Source organism: Melospiza melodia, chromosome 30 (assembly GCF_035770615.1).
Source record: "Melospiza melodia melodia isolate bMelMel2 chromosome 30, bMelMel2.pri, whole genome shotgun sequence".
Taxonomy (NCBI): Eukaryota; Metazoa; Chordata; class Aves; order Passeriformes; family Passerellidae; genus Melospiza; species Melospiza melodia.
In genome coordinates, this window is record NC_086223.1 from 4,392,489 (window position 1) to 4,413,171 (window position 20,683).

Genomic DNA, 20,683 nt, shown 5'->3' on the forward strand with positions numbered 1-20,683 from the left:
GTGGGGCTGTGCTGGTTGTTGGCCCAATCCTGGTTGTCACAGCATCTCTGTCCCCTCAAGGACAGGAGTGGGACACCAGTGGGTGGCACTGGGTAGGGGAGCCACAGACTGGGTGAGCAGTGTCCTCAGGCTGTCCCCACTCATGGAGGAGCCTATTGTCCCCCCCACGCCACAATGTCCCCCATGGGCACCTCCATGGGGACACCAGGCTGTCCCTGCTGTGCACCCACACAGCCACAATGTCCCTCCATGGGGACACCAGGCTGTCCCTCCTGTGCACCCACATAGCCACAATGTCCCTCCATGGGGACACCAGGCTGTCCCTCCTGTGCACCCACATAGCCACAATGTCCCTCCATGGGGACACCAGGCTGTCCCTCCTGTGCACCCACATAGCCACAATGTCCCTCCATGGGGACACCAGGCTGTCCCACCTGTGCTCCCTCACAGCCACAATGTCCCCGTGGGCACCTCCTTGGGGACACCAGGCTGTCCCTGCTGTGCACCCCCACAGCCACAATGTCCCTCCTTGGGGACACCAGGCTGTCCCTCCTGTGCTCCCTCACAGCCACAATGTCCCCATGGGCACCTCCTTGGGGACACCAGGCTGTCCCTCCTGTGCTCCCTCACAGCCACAATGTCCCCATGGGCACCTCCTTGGGGACACCAGGCTGTCCCTCCTGTGCTGCCCCACAGCCACAATGTCCCTCTGGCACCTCCTTGGGGACACCAGGCTGTCCCTGCTGTGCTCCCTCACAGCCACAATGTCCCCATGGACACCTCGGGGACACCAGGCTGTCCCTCCTGTGCTGCCCCACAGCCGCAATGTCCCTCTGGCACCTCCTTGGGGACACCAGGCTGTCCCTGCTGTGCTCCCTCACAGCCACAATGTCCCCATGGGCACCTCCTTGGGGACACCAGGCTGTCCCTGCTGTGCTCCCTCACAGGCTCTTGGCTCGAACGTGCACGAACAGCGTGGCCGGGGCCAGGGAGGTGCCATCCTTGGAGAGCAGGTGGATGTGGCGGTACCCTGCGGACACACAGGGGGCTCAGCCCGTGCCAGGGGCCGTCCCCGTGTCCCCCCAGGGTGGCACCTGCCCCCACCTTGGCGCATGCTGGGCAGGGGCAGCGTGAACTGCCCCACGAAGTCGTTGCAGGAGGTGCTGTCGTAATCCTCCACCACGAAGCGCACCAGGGCCAGCTCGGGCACCCGCACCTGGAACCGCAGCGTCTCCTCCCAGCGCGGGTTGAAACCTGAGGCACCGGCAGGGGCTGCGTGGGGCCACCGGGCACCGGCGGGCACCGGCGGGACCCCGGGCACCGCCCCTGCCCCGCTGAGCTGCCGTGCTGCACGGGGGGTGTGGGGATGGGGGTGATGCTGGGACTACAGTGGGGTGTACTGGGGAAAAGGAGGTCGTACTGGGGCTGGGGTGGAGTGTACTGGGGGAATGGGGGTCATACTGGGATACTGGGGGAATGGGGGTCATACTGGGGCTGTACTGGGGGAATGGGGGTCATACTGGGGGAATGGAGGTCATACTGGGGCTGAACTGGGGGAATAGGGGTCATACTGGGGGAATGGGGGTCATACTGGGGCTGTACTGGGGGAATGGGGGTCTTACTGGGATACTGGGGCTGTACTGGGGGAATGGGGGTCATACTGGGGCTGTACTGGGGGAATGGGGGTCTTACTGGGATACTGGGGCTGAACTGGGGGAATGGGGGTCATACTGGGGCTGTACTGGGGGAATGGGGGTTATACTGGGGCTGTACTGGAGGAATGGGGGTCATAGTGGGGCTGTACTGGGGGAATAGGGGTCATACTGGGGCTGAACTGGGGGAATGGGGGTCATACTGGGGCTGGGGTGCAGTGTACTGGGGGAATGGGGGTCATACTGGGATACTGGGGCTGTACTGGGGGAATGGGGGTCATACTGGGGGAATGGGGGTCATACTGGGGCTGTACTGGGGGAATGGGGGTCATACTGGGGCTGGGGTGGAGTGTACTGGGAAAAAGGGGGTCATACTGGAGGTATTGGGGTCATACTGGGGCCGTGATGGAGAGTACTGGGGCAATGGTGGTTATACTGGGGCTGGGCTGGACCATACTGGGAGAATGGGGGTTATACTGGGGCTGTACTGGGAGAATGGGGGTCATACTGGGGCTGTACTGGGGTATGCTGGGGGGATGGGGGTCACACTGGGGGGAATGGGCATCAGGGCATCACACTGGGCTTGGGCTGGGTGTACTGGGGACCGTGAGGGAGCAGCACTGGGAGAACTGGGACATGATGGATCCTGCCGCTGGTGGAAATCTGGCTGTGCTGGGGAGGGCACTGGGATGTGCTGGGCACTGGGATGTGCTGGGCACTGGGATGTGCTGGGCACTGGGATGTGCTGGGCACTGGGATGTGCTGGGCACTGCTTCAACTGGCAGTGAGTGCTGGGCTGTGGGTGCCCATGTCCTTCACGGGGATTAGGGTGCCCCTGGCATCAAGGTGTCCCTGGATCAGGGTGCCCTGAGGTGTCCCTGAGGAACCCTGGGTGTCCTGGAGCACCCCTGGAGATCAAGTTCCATGGATCAGGGTGCCCTGAGGTGTCCCTGAGGAACCCTGGGTGTCCTGGAGCACCCCTGGAGATCAGGTTCCATGGGGCGTCTGCAGGGATCAGGGTGCCCTGAGGAACCCTGGCTTGTCCTTGGGCATTGCTGGGATTTGGGCAGTAATGGGGTTGTGACTGGATGTCCCCACGGTGCCCAGGGTGTCCCCAGGGTGCCCAGGTGCCCCCACTCACCGTTGTTGAGCTTGTGGTGGGTTTGCTGCTTGGCGCAGTCGGCCGGGACCCCGTGGATCTCCACGCGCACGAAGGGATCCACGATGGAGCTGCCCTTGTCCCTGTGGAGCTTGGGCAGCTGCTGGGCTGTGATCACCTGGGCACAGGGGACATGTGGGTGTCCCCAGAAGGGACCTGGGTGGCATTTGGCTGGGGCTGGGGACACGGTGAAAGGAGGGAGGTGGCTGATGCCACCCAGTGGCTGACGGCAGCTGGGTTTGGGGACAGGGTTGGTGTCACCCAGAAGTGTCATGGTGGGTGGCACGGTCAGGATGGGATGAGGAGGAGGGAGGTGGCTGGTGCCATCCAGGAGAAGGGACAAGGTGGTGTCCCCCAGAAAGGGATGGCACTCAGCCAGGAGTGGGGATCAGGTGAAGGGGAGGGATATGGTTGGTACCACACAGGAGAAGGGACATGAGTGACATGTTGGGTCATGGGTGGCACAGTCAGGATGGGATGAGGAGGAGGGAGGCGGCTGATGCCATCCAGGAGAAGGGACATAGGTGGCACATGGCTGGGGACAAGGTGGTGTCCCCAGAAGGGGATGTCCCCCAGCCAGGAGTGGGGATCGGGTGAAGAGGAAGGACATTGTTGGTACCACACAGGGGAAGGGACATGAGTGACATGTGGCTGGGTCCTCAGGAGAAGGAATGTGGGTGGCACTTGGCTGGGATTGGGGACATGGTGGCTGATGCCATCTCAGAGAAGGGACATGGCTGATACCAGCTGGATTTGGGGACAGGGTTGGTGTCCCCCTGAAGTGTCATGGGGGGCACAGTCAGGAGTGGGGATGGGGTGAGGAGGAGGGAGGTGGCCGGTGCCATCCAGGAGAAGGTGACACATGGCTGGGGACAAGGTGGTGTCCCCAGAAGGGGATGTCACCCAGCCAGGAGTGGGGATGGGATGAAGAGGAAGGACATTTTTGGTACACACAGAAGAAGGAACATGAGTGACATGTGGCTGGGTCATCAGGAGAAGAGATGTGGGTGGCACTTGGCTGGGACTGGGGACATGGTGGGGAGGAAGGAGGTGGCTGATGCCATCTCAGAGAAGGGACGTGGCTGATACCAGCTGGATTTGGGGACAGGGTGGTGTCACCCAGAAGTGTCATGGGTGGCACAGTCAGGATGGGATGAGGAGGAGGCAGGTGGCTGATGCCATCTCAGAGAAGGGACATGGCTGATACCAGCTGAATATGGGGACAGGGTTTGTGTCACCTGCGAAAAGACGCAGGTGGCACCCACGTTGCCATTGGAATGTCACGGATGTGACCCCGCAGGGATGTGGGTGGCACTCGGCTGGCCCTGGGGACAGGCTGGTGGCGTGTCCTCACCCTGATGTGCAGGGCCAGGCGCCGGGAGCCCTCTCTGGGCGGGCAGTGCAGGCAGGGCGGTTTCAGGACGTAGCCACAGCGCCCGTTGGGCAGGAAGCGCCCGGCGTTCAGGTCCATCTCATAGCCCGGCGTCTGGAAGTTCAGGGCCACTGCGGGGACAGCAGGATGGGCTGTCAGGGGTGGGTGACACCTCCAGGGATGGGTGCCAGGTCAGGGGGACTGGGCTCTCACCCAGCTGGCAGCCAGCGTTCCACATCTCCTGGGGGTTGTAGTTGGCAGAGTTCATCTTGAGCCCCAGCGGGTACACGCGGCTGAGCTGGCGGGCGTTGTACCGGACCAGGGCTGGGCCTGGGGAGGGGGACACGGCTCAGGGGGGCTGCTGGGGGTCCCTACAGAGGCTGAGGGGCCCAAGGACACAGAGCCTGCCCAGATGGGTGGGACAGCCTGACATATGACCCTGAAACCAGACCCCAAACCTGGACCTTGACCTTGGACCGCTGACCCCAAACCTCTGACCCTTGATCGTGATCTTGACCCCACACTTGGACTTTAGACCCCTGACCCTGGACCTTGACCATGGAACCCAGACCCTGACCCTGATCCTTGGACCTCAGGCTCCAAACCAAGACCCTCAAGCCTATGCCCTGACACTGATCCTAACCCTTAACTCCAGATCCTGGACTGACCCTAGACCCCAGACCCTGAACACTGACTCAGATCTTGATCTCAGGCCCTGCCTAACCTCAGATTCTGACCCTGACCCTGACCCCAAGCCCTTGACCCCACACTTCAGTCCCTGGGCTCTGACCCAGACCTTATTCCCAGCCCCAAGCCCTGACCCAGATCCTAATCCTTGACTCCAGACACTGACCCTGGCCCCCAGACCCTGAACACCCAAAACCTGACTCAGATCTTAATCTCAGGCCCTGACCTCAGATTCTGACCCTGACTCCAGACTTCAGTCCTGGACTCTGACCCAGACCTTATTCCCATCCCCAGATCCTGGACCCAGATGCCACATCCCAAATCCTGATCCCAGACCTTTATCCTGTTTGTGTGACCCCATCCCTGGCCTCAGGCCCTGCCAGCAGACCCCAGTGCCACCCATCCAGGGCAGCCTGGGTGAGACCAGCGTGGCCCTGTCCCCTCATGGAGCCACCCTAGAGACCGAGCCCACCATTCCCAGCCCATCCTGCATCCCAGTGACTCAGGAATGGGGACCCACCCTGTCCCCATCCCTGTCCCCATCTGGTGGCCCTCACCTGCCTCCTTGATGAGCTTCCGAGCCTTCCTCTCGCTGAAGGAGGACACGTGGCAGGGCTGGGGGTGGCGCAGGGCCTGGGCCAGCCCGGGGAAGGGCACAGCCTGGCAGTACACGACCAGCGCCGACAGCTCCGGGGACACCTGCGACGCGTCCTTGGCCTGCGGGAGCCACAGGGACAAGCTGGCCTTGGTGCCATCTGAGGGTCTACAGACCCCCTGCCCTGCTAGTGCTGAGTGCTGAGACCCCCAGGGCTGTGGAGAACCCAGAGTGGTGCAGAACCCCAGGAGTGATGGACCTGGGGCTGATGGGGACCCCAAGCAGGTTGAGAACCTGGAGAACCCAAGGGGATGGACAGCCCGAGATGTTACAGACCCCAAGATGAGGGAGATCCCAAAGTGCTGGAGACCCCGAGAGGATGGAACACTTGAGGTGACAGAGACCCCAAGGTGGTGCAGAACCATAGGCAATGGAGTGATGAACCAGGGGCTTGGGGGAACCCAAGGAGGTTGAGAACCTGAAGTCATGGAGAACCCGAAGTCATGGAGAACCCAGGGGGATGGACAGCCCAAGATGTTACAGACCCCAAGATGAGGGAGACCCCAAAGTGCTGGAGACCCTGAGGTGATGAGCACCCCAAAAGGATAAATTCTTGAGGTGGCAGAGACCCCAAAGGGGTGCAGAACCACAGGCAATGGAGTGATGGACCCAGGGCTGATGGGGAACCCAAGGAGGTTGAGAACCTGGAGAACCCAAGGGAATGGACAGCCCAAGATGTTCCAGACCCCAAGATGAAGAAGACCCCAGAGTGCTGGAGACCCTGAGGTGATGGGCACCCCAAGAGGATGGGATACTTGAGGTGACAGAGACCCCAAAGTGATGCCAACCCCAAGAGGTCACCCTGGATGTGATGAAGGCCCAACATGATGGAGAACTTGAGGTGACAGAGAAATCAAAGTGTTGGAAACCCCAGAAACAGGAAGAGGGAGGCACAGCTGAGAGGTCCCCAAGCTCTGTCCCCTCTGACAGTCACTCATCACCCCCACAGCACCCACCCTGTCAGCCCCCCCAGCTCCAGCATCACCCACCTGCAGAGGTTTGATCTCCTGCAGTGACTGCAGCGACTGAAAGAGGAGAGAGCCAGGCTGCAGAGGGCATGGCAGAGCTGGCAGTGCCCACCTGGGACAGCCCCAGGATGCCCTGGCACCACCAGGGTGCTCTGATCCATCAGGACCACCAGGATTCCATGGTCCCCCAAAACCACCAGCATGCTCTGATCCATCAGGACCACCAAGATCCTGTGATCCCCCAAAACCACCAGGATGCTCTGATCCAGGACCCCCAGGATTCCATGGTCCTCTGGCACCACCAGGATGCTCTGATCCATCAGGACCACCAGGATTCCATGGTCCCCCAAAACCACATCCCTGGGGAAGTCTCTCACCCGCCGGGGGCTTCTCTCTTGCACTTTCTCCTCCTCTTCTTCCTCCTCTTCCTCTTCCTCCTCCTCGGGGTCCAGAAGGGAGGTGACACCCCGTGGCTCCTGCCACAGCTCTGGCAGCTTCTTGCCCTTCACCAGGATCTTCTCCTTCAGCTGCTGCAGAGGGCAGGTGCGAGCTCAGGGCTCGGAGGGGACGCGGGGACGCCGTGGTGGTGGCACACGGGTGGCCTTACCTCTGGTGAGGGGAGCTCGTGGGGGTCCTGTCCCTGCAGGGGCTGTGTCAGCAGCCTGTCCCCAAGGATGGCCTTCATGTGCCGGGCCATGGTGGCCTGCTGCTCCAGCCCGCAGTGGTTCTCCAGGGACAGGATGACGGGGTAGGGCGATTTCTGGGCGTGGGCAGGGCAGCCCTCAGCAGCGGGCACCAGGCACTGGGCACCCCTACACCCCACACTCAGCACCAGGCACTGGACTCCTCACACCCCACACTCCACACTCAGCAACGGGCACTGGGCACACCACGCTCAGCACTGGGCACCGGCACTGGGCACCCCACACTCCACACTCAGCACTGGGCACCGAGCACTGGGCACCCCACACTCCACACTCAGCACCGGGCACTGAGCACCGGGCACCCCACACTCCACACTCAACACCGGGCACCCCACAGTCAGCACTGGGCACTGGGCACTTCACACTCCACACTCAGCACTAAGCACCGGGCACTGTACACTCCATACTCAGCACTGGGCACCAGGCACTGGGCACCGGGCACCCACACTCAGCGCTGGGCACCGGGCACCCCACACTCCACACTCCACATCAAGCACTGGGCACCAGGCACCCCACACTCCACACTCAGCACCGGCACCGGGCACCCCACACTCCGTACTCAGCACTGGGCACCAGGCACTGTACACTCCACACTCCACACTCTGCACCGGGCACTGGGCACCAGGCACCCCCAGGGCTCCCGCCCAGTCTCACCTCGAAGGCAGAGTCACGGATGCTCTCGATGACGTCTCGGAAGAGGATTTTGGAGGTGAGGGTGTGCCCGTGGTACACCACAGGTTCCCCGTCCGGGCCCTCCCAGCAGTCCAGCTCCACACAGCGGCACCCGGCCCGCAGCGCCCTGCACACACGGGCACCGGTCAGCCCTGTGCCCTGGGGCCACGGGAGCTGCTGTGTGTCCTGTGTCCCTGTGTCCGTGTGTCCCTGTGGCTGTGTGTCCCTGTGTCCGTGTGTCCCTGTGGCTGTGTGTCCTCCCACCCATCTGTCCCTGTACTTCTATACCCACACATCCACATGTCCGTCTGTCCCTGTACTTCTATACCCACACAGCCACGTGTCCGTCTGTCCCTGCACCTCTATATCCATGTGTCCCTCTGTCCATCTGTCCTTTACCTTGATATCCACACATCCACATGTCCGTCTGTCCCTGTACCCCTATACCTACACATCCACGTGTCCATCTGTCCCTGCACCTCTATATCCACATACCCACGTGTCCGTCTATCCCTCTGTCCTTGTTCCTCTATACCCACATACCCACGTGTCCATCTGTCCTTATACCTCTATATCCACACATCCATATGTCCATCTGTCCATCAGTCCTTGTTCCTCTATATCCACACACCCATGTGTCCATCTGTCCTTGTTCCTCTCTATCCACACACCCACGTGTCCATCTGTCCCTGTACCTCTATATCCACACATTCATGTGTCCATCTGTCCCTGTACCTCTATATCCACACACCCACGTGTCCATCTGTCCTTGTTCCTCTATATCCACACACCCACGTGTCCATCTGTCCCTGTACCTCTATATCCACACATTCATGTGTCCATCTGTCCGTCTGGCCCCAGGACACACACACCTGACATAGGCCTCGGTGCTGCTGCTGCCGCCGACCTGGTTGCGGGTCAGGTAGGTGTTGTGGGACGAGGAGATGAAGTAGTGGCTCAGGGGCTGGCTCATGTCCTGGTGCACCTTGGTGTGCTCCTGGTTGAGGATGTCCCCAGCAGCTGACAGCAGGTACATCATGAAACCATCCAGCATCATCAGGTCCTGCTGCTTGGCTGTGGGACACAGTGGCAGATGTCACTTGGAGGTGCCATGTTCGTCCCTGACCTGGCACTGTGGCACCCAGGGGACGTGTAAGTGTGTCCCATCTCCATCCTGATGTCACCCAAACTGCTGGTGCCACATTCACTCTGGATGTGGCATGGTGACACCCATGAGCTGTGGAGGTTCCCTGTCCTCACCCTGATGCCCTCTGTCCTCCCAGTGCTGTGTCACCCAGACCTGGCACTGTAGCACTCAGGGGAGGTCCCCTTTGTGTCCCATCTCCCATCTGATGTCCTCCATCAGTGCCACATCTGCCTTAAGGGTACTACTGTGACATGGAGCTCCTTCATCCCCACCATGATGTCCCCTAGAGCTGTGCTCACCCTGCATCTGCCATGGTGGCACCTGAGGAGGACAAAAGTCCCTCAGCAGTGTCACATTCATGCCAGAGCTGGCATCACACCACCCATAAGACACAGAAGTCCACCACCTGCCCATCCTCACCATCCCCAAGGGACGTGCCCTGTCCCCATGGTGTCACATCCACCAGGTGCCAGCCAGGCCATGTGTTGGATGGTTGACACTGGAAATGGGTACCAGGACAGTGTAGGAACCTTGCAGGACCCCATACCCATTTGGGGTGGTGATACCCCAAATCAGAGCCCCATCCCTACATCCATGAGCGCCCACCCCACGATCCCCCGCCTCACCCTTGTCGTTGAGCTCGTGGGTGCGGATGATGGCGCGGGCCTGGCGCAGGCTGCTCTCCTCGCCCTGGTCCCTCAGGAAATCCTGCAGCTCCTCGGCCGACAGCACCCGGTCCTCGCCCGAGTAGCGCCCGAAGAGCTCCTCGAGCTCGGGGCGCCGCAGCAGCCGCCGGCAGAACTCCTCCAGCTCCCGGCCCTCCAGCCGCTCGTTGCCCGAGTGGTCGCACTCCTGGTGGCACAGCCCAGCCTCAGGGACTGTCCCCTGCCTGTGGGGACGGGGTACAGCCACCCCTTGCCTTGTTCTGCCTGTCCCTGGAGCGGGCAGGGTGAGTGGGGTGAGTCCTGTGCCCTCTGATCCCCCTGCCAGAGCCCCCTGAGCCCCCACTCTGGGATGGAGCAGAGCAGAGCCCCGTGCCTCAGTTTCTGTCCTTGTGCCTCTATATCTACACATTCATAGCACAACTGGCATCATACCACCCATGAGATGTGGAAGTCCACCACCTGCCCGTCCTCACCATCCCCAAGGGACGTGCCCTGTCCCCATGTCCACACATCCACATGTCCATCTGTCCCTGCACCTCTATATCCACACATCCATGTGTCCATCTGTCCTCGTTTCTCTATATCCACACATCCATGTGTCCATCTGTCCTCGTTTCTCTATATCCACACATCCATGTGTCCATCTGTCCTCGTTTCTCTATATCCATACATCCATGTGTCCATCTGTCCTCGTTTCTCTATATCCACACATCCATGTGTCCATCTGTCCCTGCACCTCTATATCCACACATCCATGTGTCCATCTGTCCTCGTTTCTCTATATCCACACATCCATGTGTCCATCTGTCCTTGTTCCTCTATACCCACACAAACACATGTCCATGTGTGGGAGATGCCCTGAGGAGCAGCTCTCCATGGAGGAGAAATGTCCCACCTTGGGGACACAGAGAGCAGTGGCTGGGACAGCTCAGCCAACCTCACCCCTCTCCACCACGTGCTCCTGGTGGGACCCAGCCCTTGGTGGCTTTGGTGTGAGGAGTTTGTCAGCTCTCTGTGCTGGGAAATGCAGAGAAGGAGGCACTGGGTGGTGCAGCTCAGGTACCTTGAAGAGCTTGGAGGCGTAGACATCATCCATGTCGATGTTGAGCATCCTCAGCATGCTCTTCACCTCCCGGAAGGACATCTTGTTGTCCTTGTTCCTGTCTGCTCGCTGCAGGACCCCGTGGATCCAACTGCACCGGGCTAAGGAAACCTCTCAGAGTCACCCACAGCCATCCCCACCTGTTGCAGTGGATGGAATAGCCTGTTTCAGCTATCCCAGTTCCTCCCCCAGGTGTGCCAACACCCTCTCCGTTCCTTTCCCTTGCTACCTGCTGAGAGCTGTCAGCCAATCTCGGTATGCCAGCAAGGGCATCGTGTGATTGGCAGAGTTCAAAAGATGCCTTTCAGCCCTGGGGGACATTGAGCCATCCAGGTGTCATTTGTCCCCTGAGACTTCCCCCTCCTTACCTGGTTGGTGGCTCCCTACCCTTCCCTGCCCCTCTCCCTGGGGTTAAAACTCACAGCAACCACACAGTTCTTGTTCTGTTGGAGCTGTTGCAGCATTCAGAGGCCTGAGGGCAGGGAAAAAAACTCTGGATCGAAACCCTCCGGCAGGACCCGTGTCCTTTTCCTTCACCTCGCCTAAAGCCTTTCCTCCAGAGTTAAAACCTGAGCTCCTGCATGACTGGACTTGTTCCAAGTGCCAGCTGCAGCATCCGGCCAGCCAAAGGTGTCTCTGAGGTGAAACCACCACAGCTGCCACCCTTGGTCAAGGAGCAAGGGCCAGACGAGCCCAGGCATGTTCCATCCAGCTATATTGTCATTTAATTCCAATATGTTGGTATTTAATTCCAATATACTGGCGCCCAACGTGGGGCAGCTCCATCCTGGGGATGGATCAGTCAGGGAAGAGACCCCTGAGGTGGCGCCCTCACTTTTGCTGCAGCATCCAGCCAGCCAAAGGTGTCTCTGAGGTGAAACCACCACAGCTGCCGCCCTTGGTCAAGCAGCAAGGGCCAGATGAGCCCAGGCACTTTCCATCTGGCAAATATTGGCATTATATCCCATATACCCACCCTGTCCCCAACCCGTCCTCCAAGGATACTGGTCGAGCTTCTCCATCTGGCTCATGGCCTGCAGCCTCCCCATCAGCTTGCCCAGCCCCTGCACCCAGTGCCGGGCGTCCTCCTCCCCTCGGGCTGCCAGGTCCAGGTTCTTGCGGCGGCCCTTGAAGGCCAGGCTGAAGCAGTGGCGCTCGGGGAAGGCGGCGCCGTGCTTGCGCAGCCCCTCGGAGCGGCGACCCTCGCGCACGGCCTCGATCAGCGCCACCGAGACTGCGGGGACAGGGGGGACAGCGGGCGGGTCAGACACCTGCCAGCATCCTGCGGGACACCCCGTTCTGCTGACGGACAGACACCCCCTGGGACGGACAGACACCCCCTGGGATGGACAGACACCCCCAGGACACACAGACAGACACCCCCTGGGACGGACAGACACCCCCCGGGACGGACAGACACCCCCTGGGACGGACAGACACCCCCAGGACACACAGACAGACACCCCCTGGGACGGACAGACACCCCCCGGCACGGACAGACAGACACCCCCAGGACACACAGACACACCCTGGGACGGACAGACACCCCACGGGGTGGACAGGCACCCCGGCTGCTGACGGACAGACATCCCTGGGACAGACAGATGCCCCCCGGGAAGGACAGACACCCCACGGGACACACAGCCAGCCCCTGGGACGGACAGACACCCCCCAGGACAGACAGACACCCCCTGGGAAAGACAGACACACAGCTGCTGACAGACAGACACCCCCCAGGACGGACAGACACCCCCTGGGATGGACAGGCACCCCGGCTGCTGACGGACAGACATCCCCTGGGACAGACAGATGCCCCCCGGGAAGGACAGACACCCCCCAGGACACACAGACACCCCCTAGGACGGATAGACACCCCGGCTGCTGACGGACAGACACCCCTCGGGACAGGCAGACACCCCGTGGGATGGACAGACACCCTGCGGGACAGACAGACATCCCCCGGGACGGACAGACACCCTGGCTGCTGATGGACAGACACCCCCCGGGACAGACACACACCCTCCGGGACAGACAGACACCCCCGGGACAGACAGACACCCCCCGGGACAGACAGACACCCCCGGGACAGACAGACACCCCCCGGGACAGACAGACACCCCCCGGGACAGACAGACACCCCCGGGACAGACACACAGCCCCCGGGACAGACACACCCCCGGGACAGACAGACACCCCCGGGACAGACACACACCCCCCGGGACAGACAGACACCCCCGGGACAGACAGACACCCTGGCTGCTGATGGACAGACACCCCCCGGGACAGACACACACCCTCCGGGACAGACAGACACCCCCGGGACAGACACACACCCTCCGGGACAGACACACATCCCCTGGGACAGACAGACACCCCCGGGACAGACAGACATTCCCCGGGACAAACAGACACCCCCGGGACAGACACACACCCTCCGGGACAGACACACATCCCCTGGGACAGACAGACACCCCCGGGACAGACACACACCCCCGGGACAGACAGACACCCCCAGGACAGACAGACACCCCCCGGGACAGACAGACACCCCCGGGACAGACACACACCCCCGGGACAGACACACACCCCCGGGACAGATAGACACCCCCGGGACAGACAGACACCCCCAGGACAGACAGACACCCCCGGGACAGACAGACACCCCCCGGGACAGACAGACACCCCCGGGACAGACACACACCCTCCGGGACAGACAGACACCCCCGGGACAGACAGACACCCCCGGGACAGACACACACCCTCCGGGACAGACAGACACCCCCCGGGACAGACACCCCCGGGACAGATAGACACCCCCGGGACAGACAGACACCCCCGGGACAGACAGACACCCCCGGGACAGACAGACACCCCCCGGGACAGACACCCCCGGGACAGATAGACACCCCCGGGACAGATAGACACCCCCGGGACGGACACACACCCCCCGGGACAGACAGACACCCCCGGGACAGACAGACACCCCCAGGACAGACAGACACCCCCGGGACAGACAGACACCCCCCGGGACAGACACACACCCCCGGGACAGACAGACACCCCCGGGACAGACAGACACCCCCGGGACAGACACCCGCGGGGCAGACAGACACCCTGGCTGCTGACGGACAGACACCCCTGGCACAGACAGACACCCCCCGGGACAGACACACACCCTCCGGGACAGACAGACACCCCCGGGACAGACAGACACCCCCCGGGACAGACAGACACCCCTGGCACGAGGCCGGGCCCCGCTCGGCGCCGCTGCCGGGCTTATTCCGCTAATCCCAGGCGCGCCAGGAGCCGCTGTCCCCGCGGGGATGGGGACGGGGACACTGCCAGGGAGGGGGCGGAGCCGCCGTGCCCCGGGCACCCGTCCCGGGTGGGTGACACTGGGGAGGGGGACAGAGTCTGGCCGGGATGGGGACGGGACCTCGGGGGGATGGGGAAGGGCGGGGGCTCTCCCAGCTCCAGGTACTGGGAGGCGCTGGGAAGGGTTGGAAGGCTCTGGGAGCCGCTGGGTGAAGGGTGCTGGAGGGCCGGTATTGGGTGGGGGTCCCCATTCTGGGTTGGATTCAGCTCAGGTGAGGGTCTGGAGGCCAGGATTGGGGTGCAGGGTTGGGGTCTGGGTCCCCAGCTGGGGTCTGAGTGAGGGGGGATGTCTGGGTCCAGGTCACAGGTGGGGACCCAGGCAGGAATCTGGGGCACAGGTGGGGTCTGGATTGTGGAGTTGCCTGTCCCAGGAGTGGCAATCCCCTGGTTCTCACTGCGGGATTTGGGTCCTGGGCTGGGATCTGGGTCCCAGGGGGTACCTGGGGCACAATTGGGGTCTGGATTGTGGAGTTCCATGTCCCAGGAGTGGCGATCCCCTGGTTCTCACTGCGGGATTTGGGTCCTGGGCTGGGATCTGGGTCCTGGAACTCAGGGAGGGGTCTGGGGTCTGAGTGGGGGTCCAGGTGTTGGGTGGGGGTCTGGGAACTGGGCTGTGCTCAGGATCCAGGGGGGTTCTGGGTGCTGGGAATGGTTCTGGGTCCTGGGGTAGGGTCTGGATTCCTGGGTTGGGGTCTGGGTCTCACATGGACATGTCCATATCTGGATTCTGTGTGGGAATCCAGACCCAAGGCTGTGGGCGAGGTCCTGGATTGGGATCGGGGTCCCAGGTGGGGTCTGGGTAAGGGTCAGGTCCTAGGTGGGGTGTAGGGATGGGTCTGGGGTGGGACAGGGACAGCCCAGGCGGTGTCTGGCGTCCCCAAGCCCCAAGGTGGGACAGTGGCAGCACTCACAGCTCCGGGGATGGGACAGTGACAGTGGCAGTGACAGTGACAGTGACAGTGGCAGTGACAGTGACAGTGGCAGTGACAGTGACAGCACTCACAGCTCTGGGATGGGACAGTGACAGTGACAGTGACAGTGGCAGCACTCACAGCTCTGGGACAAGGACAGTGACAGTGACAGTGACAGTGACAGTGACAGTGACAGTGGCAGCACTCACAGCTCTGGGACAGTGACAGTGACTGTGACAGTGACAGTGACAGTGGCAGTGGCAGCACTCACAGCTCTGGGACAGTGTCAGTGTCAGTGACAGTGACAGTGACAGTGGCAGTGACAGTGGCAGTGACAGTGACAGTGGCAGTGGCAGCACTCACAGCTCTGGGATGGGACAGTGACAGTGACAGTGGCAGTGACAGCAGCAGCACTCACAGCTCTGGGATGGGACAGTGACAGTGACAGTGACAGTGACAGTGACAGTGACAGTGACAGTGGCAGTGACAGTGACAGTGGCAGCACTCACAGCTCTGGGGACGGGACAGTGACAGTGGCAGTGACAGTGACAGTGACAGTGGCAGCACTCACAGCTCTGGGATGGGACAGTGACAGTGACAGTGACAGTGACAGTGACAGTGGCAGCACTCACAGCTCCGGGGATGGGACAGTGACAGTGACAGTGACAGTGACAGTGACAGTGGCAGTGACAGTGGCAGCACTCACAGCTCTGGGACAGTGACAGTGACTGTGACAGTGACAGTGGCAGCACTCACAGCTGCGGGGGGCGCGGGCGCGCCGGAACCGTCCCTCGAAGCACACGGTGACCCCGTCCTCCTGCAGGCGGAACAGCCGCGCCCTGGAGCCCCCCCGGGCCTTCACCTTCCACAGCAGCGACCCCTGGAGCATCCGCTGCACATCCTCATCCTCCGTCAGCCCTGCGGGGACAGCCCTGGGATAGCGCGGGCACGGGGGGCACGGGGGGCACAGGCTGGGGGGGATTGGTGCACATCTGGGTGCACATCTGTATCCTGCGGGATGGCATGGGACAAATGGGAGAGGAGGGATGGGATGGGATGGGATGGGATGGGATGGGATGGGATGGGATGGGATGGGATCCATGGGATGGGATGGGATGGGATGGGATGGGATGGGATGGGATGGGATCCATGGGATGGGATGGGATGGAATGGGGTGGGATGGGATGGGATGGGATGGGATGGGATCCATGGGATGGGATGGGATGGGATGGGGTGGGATCCATGGGATGGGATGGGATGGGATGGGATCCATGGGATGGGATCCATGGGATGGGATCCATGGGATGGGATGAAATCCATGGGATGTGATCTATGGAATGGGGTGGCATGGGGTGAGATCCATGGGATGGGATGGGATCCATGGGATGGGATGGGATGGGATGGGATGGGATGGGATGGGATGGGATGGGATGGGATGGGATGGGATGGGATGGGATGGGATGGGATGGGATGAGATGGGATGGGATGGGATGGGATGGGATCCATGGGATGGGATGGGATGGGATGGGATCCATGGGATGGGATCCATGGGATGGCACAGGACCAGATGGAGGGATGGCACAGGACAGGGGAGGCTGATGGGGTGGGACGTGAATGACACAATGTGACAATGCAGATGGGACAAGATGGGACAAGATGGGACAAGTAGGACTGCACAGGAGGGGTGGGGCAGACTGGATTAGATGGGACAGAGTGGGCAGGACAGGATGGGACAGGGTGGGCAGGGACAAGATGAGGCAGATGGGATGGGACAGAGCAGATGGGATGGGGTGGAACAAACAGGTTGGAATGGGAATGGGAATGAGATAATGGGATGGGACAGGACAGGCAGGAGAGGACAGACAGGACATGTCACTGCCCTGGGCCCCCGAGGAGCCCAGTGTGGCTGTTCAGGGCACAGCAGGGACACAGCCCAGCTGCCAAATCCCAGCAAAGCTGCCCAGATCCTGCATGGAGAGCGCCAGGACGGTGCCAGCAGCAGAGCTCAGGCTGGGAACAATGACAGGGTGGCCTCGGGGGACTGGCAGGCCCACGCCTCACTCAGCCAGGATTTTTCCATCTGTTCTCAGCATGGTTATTTCCTCCCTTTATTGTCTTGGCAGCCATTCCCAAGATCTCCAGTGGCCACGTCCTGCTCTGGATGGAGATTCCACTCGTGGGCTGGCAAAGGGTGGTCTGGGGGCTCTGGGGACACCGTGAGCCACCGTGGCCTCGGGGATGCGGGCACAGCTGCCAGCACCCCCTGCACGGTCACATCCTGCCCGAGGTGCAGGACAGAGGGTATGGGGACATGGGGACACAAACAGGGGGCTGCAGGGATCTGGGGGCACATGGGCATAGGGATGGGCACGTGGATACAGGGATGCACATGGGCATAGGGATGGACACGTGGATATAGGGATGCACATGGGCATAGGGATGGACATGGGCATAGGGATGGGCACGTGGATACAGGGATGGACATGGATATAGGGATGGACATGGATATAGGGATGGGCACGTGGATATAGGGAGGGACATGGGGATACAGCTCCATGGGCATAGGGATGGGCACATGGAATGTCAGGTCCATGGGCACAGGGATGAGCACAGGCAATGTCAGATCTGTGGGCACGGGGAATGTCAGGTCCATTGGCACAGGCAATGTCGGATCTGTGGGCACAGGGATGGGCACAGGAATGTCAGATCTGTGGGCACAGGGATTGTTACATGGATACAGGTCCATGGGCACAGCAATGGGCACAGGAATGTCAGATCTGTGGGCACAGGGAATGTCATAGCCATGGGCACAGGGATGTAGGGACACATAGATACAGGTCCATGGGCACGAGGAATGTCAGATCCATGGGCACAGGGATGGACACATGGATACAGGTCCATGGGCACAGGGGTGGGCACAGGAATATCAGATCCATGGGCACATGGAATGTCAGATCCATGGGCACAGGGATGGGCACAGGAAATATCAGATCCATGGGCACAGGTTTGTGGGTGCACAGACACCAGGACACGTGGGTGATGGATACAGAGACACAGGGATGTGTGGATCCATGGGGATCTGCTGATGGAAGGACAGACAGACACACGGACATTCAGGAGGGTGGGTGCATGCACAGGTGCATGGACACAGGTGTTCAGTCGCAGTGGACAAAGGGATGCACTGACAGGATGCAGGAATGCATGGATCCACACGGACACACTGCTGCAGGACACACGGACATGTGGGAACGTGGGTGCACAAGCACTGAGGCACAGACAGACACATGGACATGCACGGACATAGGGGTGGGTGCTCCCAGACACTGCCCAGGAGAGGCATGGACACACGGGCACCGGGAGGCAGGGACAGACAGACATGCATGGATACAGAGGCGCAGGGACAGACGGACACATGGATATGTGGATATAGAGGTACAGGGACAGATGGGTGCAAGGACACACAGACACACACACAGACACACGGACACACGGACACACAGACACACAGACACACGGACACACGGACACACGGACACACGGACACGCAGACACACAGACACACGGACACACGGACACACGGACACGCAGACACACAGACACACAGACACACGGACACACAGACACACGGACACACGGACACACGGACACACAGACACACGGACACACGGAGCTGCAGCAGCTCCAGACACACAGCCCCATGTCCAAGGCTGGGGGCACAGGGCCAGCCCTGCCCCTTCCTGCTGCTCCCACCCTGCCGGGCCCCCTGTGCCCCCTGTGCCAGGGGAAACTGAGGCACGGTGTTGGGGAGTGGCACCCGAGCCTTGGGGACAGCAAATGCCCTGAGCAGGGGGGCTCCTGTCGCCTGTGATGTGGCCAAACCCCGACCCTGCTGTCCCCCAAAGGCTGGGGCCATGCACAGATATTTTGGGGACCCCTCCCTGCTTGGGGGACCCTTCCGTCCCTGGGGACCCATCCCAGCCACGGGGACCCGTTCCTGTCACAGGGGTCCCCAACAACCTCGGGGACCCTCCCGGACCCCCCTGCCCCATCCCCGCCGCGGTTCGTGCCCGGTTCCCCCCGGACTCACCCATTTTCTTCAGGGCTCTCCCGGGCCGGCGGGAGCCACCGGCACCGTCGGACGGGGCTCGGAGCTGCTCGGCGGCGGGACGCGCCCTCCTGCCGCAGATCATGGCCCGGGACCCCCGCTATCCCCGGTACCGCCGGTGTCTCGGGAGTGTTTCGGGACTCCGGTGCTCCCGGTGTCCCGGCCGGTTGTGTCGCTCCCGGTGTCCCGGCCGGTGTAACCGGGCTGGGCGGTGGCGGAGGTCGGGGCTGGGGCTGGGGCTGGGCGGTCGGGCCGTGACCGGGGCCGGCCCGCGGGGAGGGACCGGGAGGAGCCACGGGGCAGCCGGGCTCTGTTAACCGTTTGTGCCGGGGCTGACCGGGACTAACCGGGGCTGACCGGGACTGAACGGGGCTGACCGGGACTGACCGGGGCTGAACGGGACTGAACGGGGCTGACCGGGACTGACCGGGGCTGAACGGGGCTGAACGGGGCTAACCGGGGAGAACAGGACTGACCGGGACTGACCGGGGCTGACCGGGGCTGACCGGGGCTGACCGGGGCTGAACGGGGAGAACGGGACTGACCGGGGCTGAACGGGACTGACCGGGGCTGACCGGGGCTAACCGGGGCTGACCAGCAGAGGGACACCCGGGGACACCCAGGGGACTGTCCCCAGTGAGGGGACACCGGGGAGGGGCAGCAGAAGGAGCCGGGAGGTGCCAGTCCCAGAGCCCTGAGTGTGAGTGTGTGTGTGAGTGTGAGTGCGAGAGTGTGAGTGTGAGTGTGAGTGTGAGTGTGTGTGTGAGTGTGAGTGCGAGTGTGTGAGTGTGAGTGTGAGTGTGAGTGTGTGAGTGTGAGTGTGAGTGTGTGTGTGTGAGTGTGAGTGTGTGAGTGTGAGTGTGAGTGTGAGTGTGTGAGTGTGTGAGTGTGAGTGTGTGAGTGTGAGTGTGAGTGTGAGTGTGAGTGTGAGTGTGTGAGTGTGAGTGTGTGAGTGTCAGTGTGTGAGTGTCAGTGTGAGTGTGTGAGTGTGAGTGTCAGTGTGAGTGTGAGTGTGAGTGTGTGAGTGTCAGTGTGAGTGTGTGAGTGTGTGAGTGTCAGTGTGAGTGTGTGAGTGTGAGTGTCAGTGTGAGTGTGAGTGTGAGTGTGTGAGTGTGTGAGTGTGAGTGTGAGTATGTGAGCGTGAGCGTGAGTGTGAGTGTGAGTGTGAGTGTGAGTGTGAGTGTGAGTGTGAGTGTGAGTGTGCAGCCTCACTCACACAGACCCCAGAAGGGTTTAGGGTGGGAAGGACCCCTGGGATCATCGAGGCTCTGCTTGTCCCCACCCTTTTCCCCAGCCCAGAGCCCTGAGTGCCACATCCAGGAATTCCTTGGACACTCCAGGGATGGGCACTCCAAACCTGCCTGGGCAGCTTCTCCCAAGGCCTGGGCACCCTTTCCGTGGGGAAATTCCTGCTGTGCCCACCCTGAGCCTGCCCTGAGGCCCCCGAGAGCAGGGCAGGCTGGAGCAACATCTGGGCAACATCTGGAGTGACACCTGAGTCTCCTGGGG

The 20,683-nt window shown here is 61.6% G+C and overlaps 1 protein-coding gene across 1 annotated transcript; it reads right to left on the reverse strand.

The window, feature by feature from the left end:
- Positions 1-409: 409 nt before the first annotated feature.
- On the reverse strand, positions 410-19,406 carry PLCD3 (phospholipase C delta 3). The gene is made up of 16 exons (XM_063179060.1): positions 19,157-19,406; positions 15,826-15,987; positions 11,789-12,017; positions 10,745-10,874; positions 9,643-9,868; positions 8,742-8,943; positions 7,852-7,996; positions 7,101-7,253; positions 6,871-7,023; positions 6,515-6,550; positions 5,428-5,587; positions 4,397-4,513; positions 4,215-4,314; positions 2,794-3,017; positions 1,105-1,254; positions 410-1,030 (listed from the first exon to the last, which is right to left on the reverse strand). Exons 1-16 carry the CDS (start codon positions 19,257-19,259, stop codon positions 942-944), a joined length of 2,379 nt encoding a protein of 792 aa, XP_063035130.1. The 5' UTR covers positions 19,260-19,406; the 3' UTR covers positions 410-941.
- Positions 19,407-20,683: the final 1,277 nt, after the last annotated feature.

Excerpts from the sequence above, each read along its gene's own strand:
- PLCD3 (XM_063179060.1), bottom strand. The coding sequence starts at position 19,259 with ATGATCTGCGGCAGGAGGGCGCGTCCCGCCGCCGAGCAGCTCCGAGCC. Across the intron at positions 10,875-11,788 it reads CAGATGGAGAAGCTCGACCA|TTGGATCCACGGGGTCCTGC; the intron begins GTATCCTTGGAG and ends AGCCCGGTGCAG. Across the intron at positions 4,514-5,427 it reads GAAGCTCATCAAGGAGGCAG|GCCCAGCCCTGGTCCGGTAC; the intron begins GTGAGGGCCACC and ends CCCCCTCCCCAG.